This window comes from Typopeltis vanoorti, chromosome 3, assembly GCF_054136105.1.
Source record: "Typopeltis vanoorti isolate ZY-2024b chromosome 3, IOZ_Tvanoo_1.0, whole genome shotgun sequence".
NCBI classification, from domain to species: Eukaryota; Metazoa; Arthropoda; class Arachnida; order Uropygi; family Thelyphonidae; genus Typopeltis; species Typopeltis vanoorti.
In genome coordinates, this window is record NC_143551.1 from 98,212,501 (window position 1) to 98,230,816 (window position 18,316).

General features: G+C 36.9%; 1 protein-coding gene across 1 annotated transcript in view; it reads right to left on the minus strand.

The window, feature by feature from the left end:
* Window positions 1-16,035, minus strand: part of LOC150108409 (cilia- and flagella-associated protein 276-like) — a 66,438-nt gene extending 50,403 nt beyond the window's left edge. Inside the window, exon 1 of the mRNA XM_090415827.1 lies at window positions 15,709-16,035. Coding sequence (XP_090271953.1) covers window positions 15,709-15,789 — 81 coding nt within the window. The 5' untranslated portion in view covers window positions 15,790-16,035. The remainder of the gene's footprint in view (window positions 1-15,708) is intronic.
* Window positions 16,036-18,316: the final 2,281 nt, after the last annotated feature.

An 18,316-nucleotide genomic window follows, 5' to 3' on the forward strand; every position in this document is an offset into this window, starting at 1 on the left:
ATTTCGATTGTTTTGAATTACAATCTAAGCAGTGAGGCTGGTCTGAAAAGTTCTCTTCCTCGACCATAGATGGCAATACTATCGGCACGATTTTATTTTTTCGAAGTTGGTACATCTGTCATAAGCATCATTGTGAAATTGCAAGTTATTTTATCAAGTAGTTTGTTTTATACAGCTGTCTGAAGCAAAAGTGTTGTCTGTATCCCTTGAAATGGATAAAATTAAATATCGTGCGGTTATAAAATTCTTTGTAAAAGAAAGTTTAACGCCAAAAGAAATTCATTCGAAGTTCATAAATGATGATGGCACTCTTCTCCTTCCTTCGTTTTCGACAGTTAAGAAATGGGCTGCCGAGTTTAAACGTGGCCGTACCAGCCTTGAAGATGATCCATATGAAGGACGTTCAAAAAGTGTAACAACACCAGAAATCATTGATCACGTACACGATATGGTATTGGATGACCAGCAAGTCAAAGTGCGTGAAATTGTTGAGACTATAGCCATTTCTAAAGAACGTGTAGGGTATATTTTGCATGAAAAATTGCAAATGAAAAAGCTTTGCGCAAGATGGATGCCGCGCTTGTCACAGCAGATCAAAAACGCACTCGTATGAAAATCTCTGCACAGTGCTTGGAGCGTTTTAACAAGAATAAAACTGATTTTGTGCATCGATTTATTGCTATGGATGAGACTTGGATTCACCATTGCACACCAGAATCCAAACAGCAGTCAAAACAGTGGACAGAAGCCAGTTGTTCAGTTCCATCAGCAGGAAAGATCATGGCATCGGTGTTTTGGGATGTTAAAGGCATTTTGTTTATTAATTACCTGGAAAGGGATAAAGCAATACCGGGAATATTATTCCGATCTTTTAACCAGAATAGACGAAAAAATTCGTGAGAAAAGACCCGGTTTGCAGAAAAAAAATAATCTTTCATCAGGACAATGCACTGCCCCAAAGGTTTTTTGGCAATGGGAAAATTAAGGAATATGCACTATGAATTGTTGGAACATCTACCATATTCCCCAGTTTTGGTTCCTTCTGAATTGTATCTATTCCCAGAACTAAAACTCTTCCTCACTAGTTAGCGTTTTTCTTCGAATCAAGAGGTGATTGCAACTGTAGAGGGGTATTTTGTAGATCTTACTGAGAACCACTACAGGGACAAGATAATGGCGCTGGAGCATCGCTGGAATAAATGTATTAGTCTTAAGGGAGATTATGTTGAAAAATAAAAATAATTTTGAAATTATAAATTCGTTTTTTCATTGTTAGATGAAAAAACGAATTGCGCCTGCGTTATTCTGCCCAGTTTGCCAGTTTTGCGGGATGAGTAAAATGAAGAAATCAGCACCTCTTTATAGCTTGTCGAGTCGACTCTGTTAGTAATATTTTGTTACATGAATCTCGAAATGAAATGCTATATCTTTCAAGCATTTGATAACGGCCGAAGGCAAGGGAGGGAGTTGGTAATCTAAGATAAAACGGAACATGTTTGAGACTGCGAGAACAGCTGATTATTTTTCTCTCGACGCGTTTGTAATTATATCTTCCGGCTGCACTTCTTTGACTCTCATAGCTTCCTCATGTCCGATCTTCAAAATAAAAACTCGGGAACGGAAGAATTAATTTTGAGGGGGAAAAATGCCCATTAAATTTTAATTTTTGTTAAAATCAGACAATAATATATCACTTGATCCAATTCTCTTCCGTCCAGGCGGGTTGGGCTACACTGAGTAGGAGTTTTAGGCAATTTAATATAGCCTGCTATTTCTCTGCTGCATACCTCTAATAGTAGTTATTTTATGTCTATAGATATGTGTGTTCATGGGATGAAAAACCCAAGTCTCCGGGAGGAGAAACCCTGCCAACACGGTATGAGATCGGATAACTCACATTCAGTTGAAAGGCTCTAATATAGTAATATAGTTTAATATCATGCACGCCTGCTTGTTCTGTTTCCGATTTATGCCTAATTTGTTGCGGCTTTCATGCATTGTCTGTCCTGTGGAAAAAGTATGGTACTACATTGTTATATTTGGGTTGACTTTATTCACTTACGAATGGGAAATAGTATCTGATTATGTCTTCAGAATTTAAGAGATATGGCATTCTCTTACAAAAGCACACTATAAACATTTAAATTGGATATTACTTTAGATGTGTTCAAACTGTTAAAGGAACCAATCATAAAAAGCGTTTGTCGCTTCTGATTCTACCGCGTTTTACTTGCTCCAGTAGCATAACGATTGAACAGATTTACGGCAATTGCATTACCGATCTAATAAATGTGTGTAAACAAAAAAAAAAAAGTTTAAAAGTATGTAAAAAAAAAAAGTATCCATAAAACTGTTTTTACGAAAAGAATTTTTCCGTAATTTAATTCCTGCTCCTCTCCTTTAATATTTCTACTAGTGAGATACGTTATTTATTTCTGAAGTATGCTGGGTTTTTTCCCTTGCATGTTTTATTTATTTATTTATTAAATATTATTATTATTATTATTATTATTATTATTATTATTATTATTATTATTATTATTGTGAGGGTCGTTGAGTAGATATCAGGCAATATTTCTAACAGAAATCTTCCAGCCAGTACTCGATCAGCAAGCTTTCAGTTCCGTAAATGAAGCATGTGTCCATTTATTTTTTATATTGTCTGTCCAGTTTATTGCGGTTTTTTTTGTGTGTGTGTGTGTGTGTGTGTGTGTGTGTGTGTGTGTGTGTGTGTGTGTGTGTGTGTGTGTGTGTGTGTGTGTGTGTGTGTGTGTGTGTGTGTGTGTGTGTGTGTGTGTGTGTGTGTGTGTGTGTGTGTGTGTAGATCTGTTGATATGACCAAGCAGATGAGTTGTTTCCTTCGAATTTTTGTTATGATGTCAATCCTTACGATAGAATTTGTGATAAGTGTGTGCAATCTCTAGGCGACGTCTATAGCACCTCATTTCATATGCCAGCAACGATTGTACTTAGGGATAATGGCGCTGGAACATCGCTGGAATAAATGTATTAGTTTTCATCTTCTTTTAAAAGGATCCAAGATTAAGCCTGTGTAGCTCAGTGAATGTGGCGTTTGCATACTACGGTGCTTGGCCGCACAAAGGAAGACTTGGTTTCGAGTCTAGTCGGCGACTACAGGAAATTTTTCTAAGCCTTTTTTTCGACCGGTTTTCGAGTAGTCGATCTCTGGCACGGGCAAGCGGGTTTTTTCTCCCGGAAACTCGGGTTTTTCATTCCGTAAACTCAAGAAAATCGACCGTAGAACCCACATTATTTCAGACATTAAATATGAGTGTTAGGGTTAGGGACCACGAGATGGCGGGACCTGTAGAAACGTCTCTCTTCACTGCGTGCTGCTTTAGTGATAGCCTTGGGCCAGCTATCTCTCATTGGGTACCAGTGGAGATTGAACTGCCCACTCAGTCTCCAAAAAAGTAAGATAGGGCTAAAAAAACGGCCTCGCCTACTCCCTGTATATACGGGAATAAAAAGGCGTTAGCTGATTTTTTTTTTTTTGAAGTTTCATTCTGTATCGGAGTACTGAATTAACTAGTGTATCAATAAGACATAACCTGTTTGTAATTGTTTCAAATACCTAGGCCAAATCTTTATTAAAGATTTGGCCTAGGTATTTGAAAACTGACCAACTTTTTCTATAGATTTACTAGTAGGATTTTCTCCGCTTCTGCCACAGCACTTCCTTCATGGTCAGAAACAGACATTTCTTATTATTTTTGAATTTTGGGCACTTATGATTAAGCTATACATTTTAAGAGTATGAGCTAACTTTGTGGTGATTTCTTGAAGATTTGATTTGTTTTCTGTTAGGAGCTCAATATTATCAGCAAAGTTTAGATGGTTTATTCTTCTTCTTCTTCCTCCTGTGACTCCAACATTGCATTTCTCCATGCTTTCACTTACGTCTTCTTCGAGGAAGTAGTTAAATAAAATTGGTAATAAACGGCACTCCAGTAACCACTCAGGAAAAGGGAAATGCCATCGTTGCCAAAAGTTTGGCCATGCCTAAAGACTATGCAAAGCCGAGTTCAGATGCCTGAAGTGTGGTGAGAAACATCAAACCATTGTGCACAAAACCAAGAACCACACCAGCCAAATGTGCCAACTGTGGAGGTCCTCACCCAGCAAACTACAAAGGATGCAACCACCACCCCAGAAACCACGGAACTTCAATACCCATCCAACCTCCCCCAATCTGGGCCACTCAAAGCATCTCAGCTGCACAGTCATCAAATCAACAAAACCCTATCCACAAAAGTCAGGAAAGGGTTCAACCTCCCACCAAGACCTATGCAGAAGCAGCCTACCCAAAGGACACAATACAAAGAAACCAAATAGTCTCCAACATCACAGCAATACTGACTGCCTCGCTAGCCGCTATGCTGCAGGAATTCAGCAGAACAAAATCCAACTCCATCCTCCACAAAGAGATTCCTGCAAGGAACCCATTCCATACTGACAGCACTCAACAATGAATAAAACAAAAGTAAAACCCAACTCGCTTCTAATTGCAGCCTGGAATGGCAACGGCTTCTCCGGCAAAACACTAGAACTACAGGAATTTGCACTCAGATACAACCCTGACATAATACTAATCAACGAGACCCATCTGAGACCCTCTAACAACCCAAAGGTGAGAGGATACACAATGTACTGAACCGATAGAATCAGCACCAGAGGGGGGGAGGCACTTCCATCTATATCAAACCGTACTTCCACCATAACGCCATATCCTACCCACAGACTACCAACCTGGAAATTACAGGAATACAAGTCCACACAAGCAACGCAGGAAGCCTCAAGATATATGCTGCCTACAACTCACGAAGCAACCGTTTACTTACAACAGATCTGGATGCTGTCCTTGGCACCACAGACCCCACCATCATAGCAGGAGACTTAAACGCCAAGCACACAGCCTGGTTTAGCACCACCAACAACAGAAGTGGACGCATACTACACAACTACTCAACACATAACTCAGTTGTGGTAGCAAGACCCAATGAGCACACTCATTACAGCCCTCATGGCAGATCAGATGTGCTTGACATAGCTATCCTTAGAAACATCAGTTATCAATACCAACTAGAGATGATCAATGAATTATCATCTGACTACAACCCAATCCTGATCAAACTTGGCACGCAAGACCAACTGGCCCCAGCACACCTCCATATCATAGGATAGGCTAGCCAAAATCCTACCAGAATACATTGGCCCAGTACCCATCATCCACAAAAAAGAAGAAATAGATGAAGCAGTAAGCAATCAAACAAACCATATCAAAAAAGCACTAGAATTAGTCACCAAAAACACAACCAATCATCCAACCAGACGGCTCCCAGAAAACATCATGGACCTCATCAGAACAAAAAACAAAGCCAGGAAAAAAGATACCACAACACAAGAGCCCCACAGGATAAGAAAACACTGAATAACTTGAACAAACAAGTTAGAAAAGCACTTCAAAACCACAGGAATATCAGGATTGGGACAATAAACTGTCATCACTCAACCCAGAAGATCACACAATATGGAAATTTCTGAAGATCCTGCGAACCAAATACAATCCTCTACCCCCATGCAAACTGCACATGGAACGGTGCACACTGATACAGAAAAAGCAGAAGCAATAGCAGAAAAACTAGAAAAACAATGCAGCCCATCATATGATAGCATAAACATTACCCACAGGTCAAGTGTACCTTAAGACAGACCACAGACAAACCAGACAGCATCACCCCCACTACTCCAATGGAAATAACCAACATCATAAAACATATAAACAACAAAAAAGCTCCAGGTCCAGATAAACTACTTCCTCGAAAGGCTATTGTGCACCTGGTTAACATAACCAATGCAATACTGAGGATACAACACTTCCCCACTGCATGGAAAACAGCTGACATCATACCAATAAAAAAGCCAGGAAACAATCCACAACTTCAGCCAAGCTACCGTCCGATAAGCCTGTTTTCCAACCTAGGAAAGATTGCTGAAAAAATCATCCTCTCAAGACTACAAGAAACATCAGACCAATTAGGAATAATTCCAAACGAACAATTTGGCTTCCGCCATGTACACAGCACAGTGTAACAAATACACCGACTAGTGGAGAATATATCATTCAAGGATACAACTGGAACCTTCACACAGCGGCAGTCTTTCTGGATATTACCAAGGCCTTTTACAAGGTATAGCATCAAGGATTACTCTACAAACTCATTCAGGCCAACATTCCAACAAACCTTACCCGTCTAATAAAATCGTACCTCACTGACAGATCCATGCAGATAAAAATAAATGGCACCATCTCAACTAGGTGCCAAATCATGGCACGAGTACCACAGCGATCCCTGTTGGCTCCTTTTCTTTTCACAATCTACGTGGCTGACATTCCACAGAACCTGAGGACTATCATCACAGCCCTATATGCTGATGACACAGCCATAATGACTAGATCTCTCCACCCACACCTGGCGATCAGTCGTCTCCAGGACACCATCACAAAGCTAGAGAAATGGTTCTCGGACTGGAGGATACAAGTAAACCCCGTCAAAAGCTCAGCTATACTATTCGCCAGACGCAAAGCCTTCATCCAAGATGACATTCAACTCCTCGGAAAAAAGATACCATGGCAGACAGAAACCAAATATCTTGGAGTACAGCTAGACAAAAAGCTAAATTTCAACAGCCACATCAAGCTCATAGGCACAAAGACATCCAGAACCATAGCTATAGGTTAGGGTCAACTGCAACAGCAAATTAGATACACGCAACAAGCCGTTACTATATCAGATGGTAATATGACTAGTAATCACATATGCATTCCCAGCATGGAGTCACACATCCAAATCTAACATCCTGAAACTACAGAGGATACAAAACAAATGCCTGCGGATGATTTTGGACGCCCCATGGTTCGTCAGAAACATGCAGATCCACAGAGAAACCGGAACCCAGAGACATTCATTCTCTCCTTCATGACCATGCGGAAAAGTTCTTCAGCAAGGCACACGCTCATCCCAACCCACTAATCAGACAAGCTTCCAGTTATAGTGAACATGACTATCACAAACATAAAAGACCCAAGGCAATGCTGCTCTCAGCAGAACAGAGCTAACTCCATAGTTCACATAGTGCGAGCATAAGGCTCACCCCCTCCCCCATCAAGCTTCTCGACACAGACAAAGGGGAAAACAAAAAGCATTTTATGCTTCACCCAGCAAGCCAGTAACGTTGTTGTTGTTGGCACTCCAGTGTCACGCCTCACTCCACTGGTCACTCACTACTTACTTCAGAAGATGAATAAAGAGAATCAGTCAGGCGTATTATTTTGCTATCAATGCCTTAATGCTGTGGATATTTCAAAAGGGCAATGCTAAACAGAATCGAAATCTTTCTGTAGATCAATAAAATTATGGCACATTACTTTTATTATGTTCTATGTATTTTTTTCCCAATAATATGGAGTGTAAATACAGGATGATCATAATTAGAGAGAGGAGGTGTCCAGAGCTCTTTAGCTAAAAATGTATTGGACGAAATTCAACCACACTTGGTGTAAGTACACTCTGGAACATGGGGTTTTGATTTACAGAAAAAAAAGTACAAAATTCTGCAACTAGCGGAAAATTGGATCTAGAATAGCGTAATGCACAGCTTTTACTGACAAGCTGGTGGATATAAGGACCGAAACGGATTTGCGTCATTCTGATAAGATTGAATTGATATTGATCTCATCTTACCGGAACGTGCGTTGCTAGTCAAGCTCTACTATCAACAACGCGGTAACGCTAATGCCGCGCTTCGAGAATTCGGACGTTTGAAGGATAAGAAAAAAGATCCAATGACAATAACAAATTTAGAAAAACGATTTTACGATTTGAAAATAGCAGATCTTTAGCAGTGAGGCCAGGACGAGGGCGCAAACGGATTTTTCCTCAACAAGTTGACCAAGATGCAACTGCATCTTGGTCAAGTTGTTGAGAAATGATCCATAAACTTGTTGAGGAATAATAACGTTATTCATTCCGTGGAACACGGAATAAATAATGCACAAGGGTCCAGCAGTGCTTTGGCAATATCAAGGCAACTGGACATGCCATACTCAACTGTGTGGAAAATTGTGCATCAAATGTTGAGATTTTTCTCTTATAATATCTCCCACACTCAAGCTTTGTTTTATGGTGATGAGAAACTCGATTGCAGTTTGCCCTGACGTTCTTAGCTCGGAGGGAGGTGGGTGATGCATGGCCATGGAAGACCTTGTGGAGTGATGAGGCACATTTTTATCTGAACGGTAGTGTTAACTCACACAACTGCCGCATTTGGGCTGCGAATAACCCTCATGTGTCCATCAAACCCCTTTACACTCACCGAAAGGCACAGCGTGGTGTGGTTTCACTGCATCGTTTATTATCGGTCCGTACTTTTTCGAAGAACTTAGCCCAACAGGACCAGTGACTTGTACCATCTCTGCTGTCGGTTACTGAGAGATGCTGCGCAACTTTGTTGTTCCACCACTGTGGCAGTGAAGATGCCTTGACTCTACCTATTCATGCAGGGTGGAGCACCACCTCACATTGGATTGCTGGTACAGCGAATGTTACGAAAACACTTCACAGAACACAGAGTGATTAGTTGTGCATTTCCCACAGCATGACCACCATATTCTCCTGATCTCAATCCCCTGTTACTTTTGGTGTAGGGTCAACTGAAACGAGTGGTGTATGAAGGACATGTTTCTGATTTAGCAACCTTGAAAGACAGAATAACGCAGCATGTGAGGCAAATCAATGCAGATCTGTTGAGTTCCGCTGTAGAAAATGTCATTCACAGAATGGAGTTCTTAGAACATTTGAAAGGAGGACATATTAAACCACATCTGTAAGTTTTACGAACACAAAAATTGATTTGTTATGTTTCTTCTAGCAATTACTGTTTAATTAATCCCCAACTACGCGAATTTGGCACTATAATTTGGCTTATAGTGCCAAATGTTCCCTGCTGGCAGAATTTTGTATTATTTTTTATCTCCTGTAAATCAAAACCCGATGTTCGAGGTGTACTTACCCCAAGTTTGATTGAATTTCGTCTAATAATTTTTTTTGTTACATGGGCTCTGAACACCTCTCTTTAATTATGGTCCCCCTGTATATGGTCTGCTATACTCCCCCCCCCCCAAATACAGCTTGAAAGTCTGAAAACTTAATTCCATTTTTGCTTCAGTTCACGAGAGTAAGATGTCTAAAAATCAGTAGTTAAATTCAGCCAGGGCTCTCCGGGGCCGAGCCCCGAAACTTTTTTATGCACTGGACCCGGAATATTTTTTCTGTTTTGTGACTTTTCTCCCTTTACGGTAATTAAGCCTAACGCGAAACAGACAGCAATGGCAGGTTATTAAGACGTGCATAATGGGTGGTGCGATATTAACAAAAGATCGCGCGACCGAAAGATAAAAGCATAGCCAACAAATGAGTTGAAATGCTAACTCTCTTCAACCGAATTTCAATAATTATTATTATTCAGGCCTCCAAGGAGTCAAAAGACTCATCGAGGGAGGTATGTATATATATATATATATTTCTTAGAACCTGTGTAGCTCAGTGGATGTGGCGTTTGCACACCACGGCGCTCGACCACGAAGGAGACTTGGTTTCGAGTTTTGGCATAAAACGACGATGTCATACATAGAAAACAACAGTTATATAAGAAAATTTAAAGAAGCTGCTAATATGCTAAAAAACCCAACCCAATGCAATAAAAATCAAGGTTTAATTCTCCATCAAGTGTGGTCAGCTCTAATAAAAAATCTACCTCAATCTGAGCTCGGACTGTATGAACGAGAACAAGAACACGTGACATCGTCCAGTATTGTTCAACGTCAATAACGTTATATATCTGCATTCTGTTATTTGAGTTTTATGAATAGCCAGGCGGTTATGATTTGTATTTATTAATTCTCTTGTTTAAACTTTAAGTTATACTATTTACACCCTGAAGATGTAAATCCTACGATTTACGAAACTTGTCGGGAACTATTATTTCAGTGTTTTATATAACTGAATAATAAAAAAATGTGGTGTAATCACCGAAATATATCTTTTGATGCTTTATGTAGTTATTCTTTTGAAGATAATTCTTAGTTTCCTTGCATTTTCTGGATAACCACTTGATTTTACAGGTTCTGTCTCCTTTTTAATCTGTCTATTCAGATGATTATACTGTTCGTTCTTCTCCAGGTTCCGAATTGGTCTTAATCTTCTGTACTGTTCAAAAAGCTCTAGTATTTCTTGGGAAATTCAAGATTTATTGATATATATCTTTTCCTAGGATATTTTCAGCTGCTTCAATGATTGTCAGTGAAAACTTTTGGCAAGAAGCATCAGGATCAAGAGAGTAGATAGGAATTGTGGGAAGAGGAGAAGAAATATCTGCTTTAAACATTTCTTTAGTGGTGTGTGATTTGATTTGCATAAGGTTAAAATTTTGTCTTCTTATTTTACTTGTAGTTCTAAGTCCATATTTCAACGTAAATGTTGCTCTGACAAAATCAGGATCACTTCCAATGTCAGCACCTGGGAAGGATCTAATTCTTGCTAAATTTATATATTTCATATTTAATTTTTATAAGTACAGTCAGGTTCTGGGTTCTTCCATTTGGGGAGAGACAGGTTCAATTTCGTTAATTCTTATGTGGGAAAAGTGTGTTGATTATAGTGAGAATTCTGCGAAGCAAATTCTATCTGTTTCATGCTCGTCATTTGTTTATTTTATTCTAAAAGGACCAACAAAGAAGAAAGTTTATTTTCTTCCTGAATCTGTTCTAATTCTTCCATTACATTCCTCTTACACTATTAGAAAGCCTTTCTTAGGTGTTTCACAGATCAAGTTATTGATTAGGTCAAAAAGAGATTCACTTTCTGATCATTATTTGGCTGTTGTGCATAACTTGTATTATAGATATATTTAGTAGTTTATCTTTAATCTTACTACTGCAAGTCTACTATTCACAGATTTAAAGTCTATGACACTGTGCTTAATATTCTTTTGAATAAGGAAACCAAACCATTCTTGCACTCCTTGGAGTACCTAAATAATATTGATAATCCGTTGTTAATTCTCGAATTCTGACCATCTTGTCTGACACATACCAACGAGGTAATTGAAAACAACTCATATAAAGATTCCTCTCGTCACGACGAGAATCGAACTTAAGCCTTTTCCAATCGACTGGCGTAACATTCTTCCAATTGCGGTACGGAGACGCTCAAAAGCGCGTATGTTGCATTGCATTGCAAAGGGCAACGTTCTCTTTGGCATTTCTACTCTTTTTTTTTTTCTTCTTCTTCTAAAAAAAAAAAATGTGATTATGGCTAATAAAGTTTACTGCATACATACTTAAGCAGCAAAATTTCTTCTAGTTAGTTTCATGAACTTCTCATATCAAATATTAAAGCTATCTATACTTTTTATTTCTAATAATTTTCTCTGTTGAAGTGACGTTCAAACATTAGTCACACACTGAAGAGGGGGGAGGGATTATAGTGTTTAGCAACCGAAGTGAAAATAACAAAAAGTTACCATTTCGAGATCCATGAGATACAACATAAATAAATAAAAAAAATAAAAATAAATCCTCAAAATATCTTTTAGAGAGAGTAGGTGGAGTTCTTTTACCTCTAACATTCATTCTATGTATTATTTTTAATGACAATCCAAGACAGAGAGTTTGTTCAAAGTATATACATTAGATATACCAAAAGGAAATCTGGAAGACCGGCCTTAAGGTAGGAAGATCCAATGATCAAAAAAGTTGGAAGAAAATGGAGAAGAAATGCTCAACAGAATAGCTGGACTCTTTACGACCTGCAGTCATGGAGAAATCCTAACTGGAATCACAGGTCCATCAAGGTGATCAAGGTAATATACCTTAGAACCATGGATGGAATTTTCAGGAGAAACGTTGACATGGAGACCTTCCCTCCCAGCAGATTTACCCTAGGAAATTTATCAGAGGAACGGCTGTTACAAAGAACAAAAAAGAAAGGGAAAAAATTACTCTTTGAGCATGAGTTGAGTTATGAATAGGAATTTGAATTCGCTATTTTGACTATAAAAACAGTTAATACCAATTAATTAGTTATTGAAAAATGTACCTTGGTTCGTCAGTTACATTAAAAATGTAAAGTAATTGTGTGTTTGTAGCAGCTAATCAAGCAATAATAATTAAACATCGATAAATAGTAAATAAAGATGAAAATTAACCTAGCATTAAATAAGAAAGTGAAAATTTAAAAGTAAAATACATAACAAATACATCAAAATTTACCGTTTGAAGTCCCATCAGTTTGTTTCTTGGAATTTTGTTGTTGTGGTTGATGCAACTCGTGAAAAACAAAATAGATCGCGTATTAACACAGTAAAATTAATAATTATAAAAACCTATTTCAAAGGAATGAACAGATGATTTTCCTGAGTTTATGAAAGCAATGGAACCAGATAGTGCCAAAATAAATTCAGCAGCGGTTTTCATATTATCAAAACGAATGTTTTCATTATGCAAATGTTGGTAAACTACAAGAAAGAAAAGAAAAGAGACTAACATTTCGATAATATAAATAAATCTATACATGAATTGAAAGTTATCTGAATGTCATAATATTCTATTACTCTGGCAGTTGTTTGTTTTATAAATGTCGATGAAAACATTTCATCTTGAAAAAAGGAACATATCAGCGTCCCAAAAGCATGTCTGGGGAACCCCGGGACAATTTTTATGAAAACGGGAAGGATGGGCACCCTACAGAATACAATAATATATATATGAAAAGTTCGTAGCGAAATTTCGTTGGGCACGTTATGTAAAAGTACAGTAAAACTTGATATGTCTGGAGTGTATTAAGTGAATTTTTGCTATCAGTATGTACTGTAGGGATTCCCCAGAGTATATAGACATTTATAACTTGAATCAAATGTAGTTTCTGGGGGGGAAAAAGCTAACGCCTTTTATTCCCGTATATAGGGAGTAGGCGAGGCCGTTTTAGCCCTACTAACTTCTGGGGACTGAGTGAGCAGTTCAGTCTCCACTGGTACCCAATCAGAAATAGCCTGGCCAAAGGCTATCACTAATTAAGTGGCACGCAGCGAAGAGAGACGGCTCAACAAGTGCCGTCTAACCCAAATACAATATATTTAATGTCTGAAATAATGTGAGTTCTAGTCGATTTGCTTGAGTTTACGGGACGAAAAACCCGAGTTTTAGGGAAAAAAAACCGCTTGCCCGTGCCAGAGATCGACTAACCGGTCGAAAAAAAAGGGTTAGAAAAATTTCCTCTAGTTGCCAATTTGAAAGCAAGTCTTTCTTCGTGCGGTCATGTGCTGTGGTGTGCAAACGCCACATCCACTGAGCTACACAGGCTCAGAACAGTTACATTACTTTATTATTTGTAATATTATTATTACTGCTGCTTATACATAAAAAAACAAAACAAAAATAGTGTTGTTATTATATCAAAAAACCAAAATATACATTTTATTATTAACCATAGAATTGGAAGTATGAGCTAGTGCAGTGCTTCGCATTAGGTCTGTTGATTATGCTTACAGACCAAAGCACTGTACTAGTTCAGGATTCCAGTTCAGTGATGTACCGTGAAATTATTAAGTATCGTGTGTGTCTGTGTTCTCAAGCTGATGCAGAGGTATATATTTGAACTACCAACAAAGCAACAAATTAATATACAATAAATGATATCCTCAGATTAGCTTAACACAAGCTTCTAGGATGCATGCAATTGTATTATACCGCATATAGAACCATTGTTATTAAAAATGAAAAACAAAATCACTTATTGTAAAAAAAGATTTCACTCGTAAACACGTAATTAAAAATAAAAAAAACTTGGCATTTTGTGCTGAATCTTTGGAGTGAACAGAAAATGTAATAATCTAATATTTTAATTGTATATTTGTTAATAATCTGTATATATGATGATGATAAACTTTATCATTTGCTAAACAAAGATTGCGGGTATCTTCATGGAGTCAGAAGACTTATCTCGGGAGACCCACACTAACCGATATTCACACAACACATATCATATCTTGCGTTAAACTCATTCATTCCGAAGAAATCCAGGTGACCAAATCTGAGCACATTAATCAAGATGCGGCAGAATCATTAGCTTATAAAGAGGTAAAAGTAAAATAACCGCTCTTCAGTGTGTTCTTCAACATCCAAGTGATCCTATGAGCTATTTTGCCAGCTTTTGTAACATGCCCTCTGAACTTCAACTCTGTGTCCCCCATAATACCCAGATCCCCAACTTCGCCGATTTCCTTCAATCCAATACCATCAGTGTAATACATAGCATGTACTCTGTTCAACCCGAAGTGCATAATCATACATTTTGCAACATTAAATTGACAAACATTATCCTTCACCCACACTGCCAGTCTATATCATATTGCCATGTATCTATATACCATTATCAAATATTTCTCTCCCCGGCTTAGCATCATCAGCAAACAACTGAATATCCTCAATATCCTGTTTTCTTCATTAAGATAGAGGTGTAATTCTGGCTTGCCTCTTCGTGGTGAAAAGTGGGTAACGCTAAATGAGCTAGAGCGAAACTGGTTGCCAGTCTATTCAAGAATCTCCGCTGTTATCATGCAGTGTCAAGAGGTTAAAGGTACCATCCTTTTGGAGACTGTTTAACCAAAAAAAAAAAAAAAATGCTATTCTGGCCGAATTCTTCAATTAATAGCAGAGTGAACTACTTACAAATACTTCTCCAGATTTCTTCTAAGAGGGATATCAACGTACTGCTTTTCCAGGAAACACAAGCGGCTTCAGAGAAAGAACTCCGAAGAAATTTCCGGTTTTTGCATCATTGGAGCAACGTAACATCCAGAACACAGAATAGTGATATATATATATATATATATATATATATATATATATATATATTCGAAATGGCACCGAGCATGTGCACTTCTTGAAATCAAAATAACGAAAACATCATTCACACTGTTGCTAATAAATAACGGCAAATAATTCATTAATATATTTTGCATGTAATGGGGGAGGGGGGGTTTCCACGAAAGAAAAAAAAATATATATATGGGTTCCTCTGTCTCAAAAAGTTTAAGAAACATTGTTCAAGAGTTACCTTTCTGATAAGTTTTATGTAAGGGAATAAAATTTAAATATTTATGTAATGATAACTTATAAGAAGATTTAAATTTCGTAATATTCAAAAAGTGAAGATGGAGTCCTTCAAAGTACTAAAACTGAATGCATTTGATATTTCAAATTATCTTTTGTAGTTTGCTCCCCAAACTGACTGAACCTTGATCAGTTTTCATTACAAAAGATCTGCTGAAACTACCGGTCGGAATAATTTGCAACTTCAATTAATTCAACTTATTTTCAAGGTAATTAAATTATAAATTATTGCATAAATAATTTCTAAATTATTTTTAACATTCAATTTTCAAAGAATTTTAAGTTTAATTACACTTATTTTATTCGAAATTCATTATAATAGATATGTGGAAACAAATCCGTTATAATGAATATCTTTTGTCTTATTTAAACACACGGTAACTTAAATTCACATTATAATATATATTAAATCAAACCTTATAATCAGCGCGTTAATTCTTATGGTTGAAACTTACTTTTTCTAAAATTAACTTTCGTAGAGTATCTTCAGTTTCTGTTGTTAGATATGGATATGACCACTTTTCTTCCAAAATCATGGCTTTGAATTTTTCCGCAGTTCTTGATACTCCGTTAAACAACACAGAGGATTTTAGAATTTATTTCTCCCTTAAGCTTTTCGTAAATTCTTATTTCTTTTGATGTTGCAAAAACAGCTGCAGATTGATAGATTCTTCCCAAAATCTTTAATTTCTTTTAAGGGACGAACACTACTAGTACTGTTGAATGGTGTTCATATCTTTAGCACAAAGAATTTTTATTTTAAGGAAGAGAGGGGGGGGGATAAAAATTACAACAGGGTGAGAAAACACGGAGACCGCCAGCCAGCGAACTGCCGTCCACAAGCAACTCAACAGTCTGTTTGAAATTTGTACTACAATGCGCATGCAACCGATGGTTCGAAAACCTTAACGCATGCGCGCGTGTATGCAATATATGAAACGTTTCCTTTTGATTTTGTATTGTAAATCAAGGTTATTGCAAAAATAAAAATGACCACGGGAAGGCAAATTTGCTTAAGATCGTATACGAGTAATAGAAATTTAATGTGACAGAAACAAAAACTATTTAAACACCTCTCCCTTAACCGATGCCTTTCATTACCGAGTATTAGTGTTAAGGAAAATGGTATTCCAATGCAGGATAATAGGCTTAATCGAAAAATTAATGTGGTTCTTCTTACTAGCACTGAAGCTTTACAGAGTAGACACGCTTCTAGACTGTAATCCTGTAAGTATTTAAATACTTTGTTAACACTTAATTATTTGAGCAATTTTGAGTCGGTATAAAGTACACATGGTAATTTCAATATTTAAATATGTTTTGGATTTTAAAAGGAATACTAATTTACCCTTATTTTGTAAATTTATCAAATGCTATAGATTAAAAAGAGCGAAATATGTACAGATGATTATAATGTAATAACACTCATAATTTGAAATAAAAAAACCATCAAAAATTGTTTGAAAATAATTGCAAAAATCGTTACAGAATTCTTTCTGTGTTATACTGAATATTTTGTCATCCTCTTTTAATAATTATCTCAATTTATAATTTAGATTATAAAAGAAAATAAATATAATTAATATTGCTTTTGATAACATGGCTGTATTAATAATTATTACTATTATGAATTTGAATATATTGTGAATATAATTTTAATAGTGTACTTTGTAACAAGTGTTGCAATATCAGTCTTCTTTGAAAATCGCTGTTGACGATTTCTACAGCATGTCCCCCCCCCCTCCATTAGCCTTAAGATGATCTTCATCTTTTCATACAGGTTGGTCTCTTCCCTCTTTACATCATTTCATATCTGATCTACTGTCTAATGATCCAAAGGGGAAAAGGTGATCATTTATTTTCAGAGTAAAATAGTATAGTGAATTTTCAGTTATATAATAATAACAACAAATCCTTGTTTGTTGTTCATTTTTCTTATGATGATTTTTTAATGAATCACTCACAAAGGGTTGTAAACCTGTAGTACATCAGGAGTGTGTATAGGTTAAGGGCTTTTAATACCTTTTTGATTTTATGTTTACATATTCCAGATGCCTTTCTCTAGGAATAGACATTGAATATTTCAACCTACTTCAGGCTAATAATAAGTGATGTAGTGGTTTCTCCTGGGTGATTAAATTCATCATATCAATTAATTTTGATACATTATTTTATGTTATATAATACAAATGCTTGTTATGTTAATTACTTATACTAGAAATTAAATCATATTCTTTTCTTATTCTCTTCAAGGATTAGGCATTTGCTTGTTCTGCCTTAACCGGTGTTTGCATCTTGTTATTGGTCTTCTCCTTCCCTCTCCCTCTCTCTATCTTACCTTTGGTCTGTATCTATCCACCCACCTCTTTTTTGTAGCCAATATCTTTCCATCCTAGATAGATGTTCTTTCCATTTCTCTCTATATTCCTTGATTTTTTCCTATTATGTTATAAATATGTTATTTCCTGATGTCTTCCTTTCTTATATGGTTCACTTTTGTGCATCCTTTAATATCCATATTCTTTTTTTAAATTATAATACAGATTAAATTCTGTTGAAAATATGAAAATATCATTACTATTATTATTAAGAGCGACCTCCAGGGAGTTAAGAACTCAAAAACTTCAAGATCCCTCGCCCTGTCAGTTTCTTCTAGCCTAATCCGATCAATATTATTATTATTAAGAGAGACCTCCAGGGAGTTAAGAACTCGAAATCTCCAAGATCCCTAGCCCTTTCAGTTTCTTATAGCCTAATCCCATCAATATTATTATTATTATTATTATTAAGAGAGACCTCCAGAGAGTTAGAGACTCATCGAGGGGAGGCTACATGCCACATGCACACACACCAGCTATCATACTTATTCTTGAATTCATTCATACTGCTTGCACTCTCAGCATTCAATGGATCCATTCCAATCATGCACCACCCAATGAAAGAAAAATCTATTCCTCACCTCTTCTTAGCAGCCTTCATTCTCAACTTCCAAAGATGCCCTATCATCCATTCCCCACCCTCCATAAATTGAAAATTTTCATCAATTCAAATTCTGTATGATCC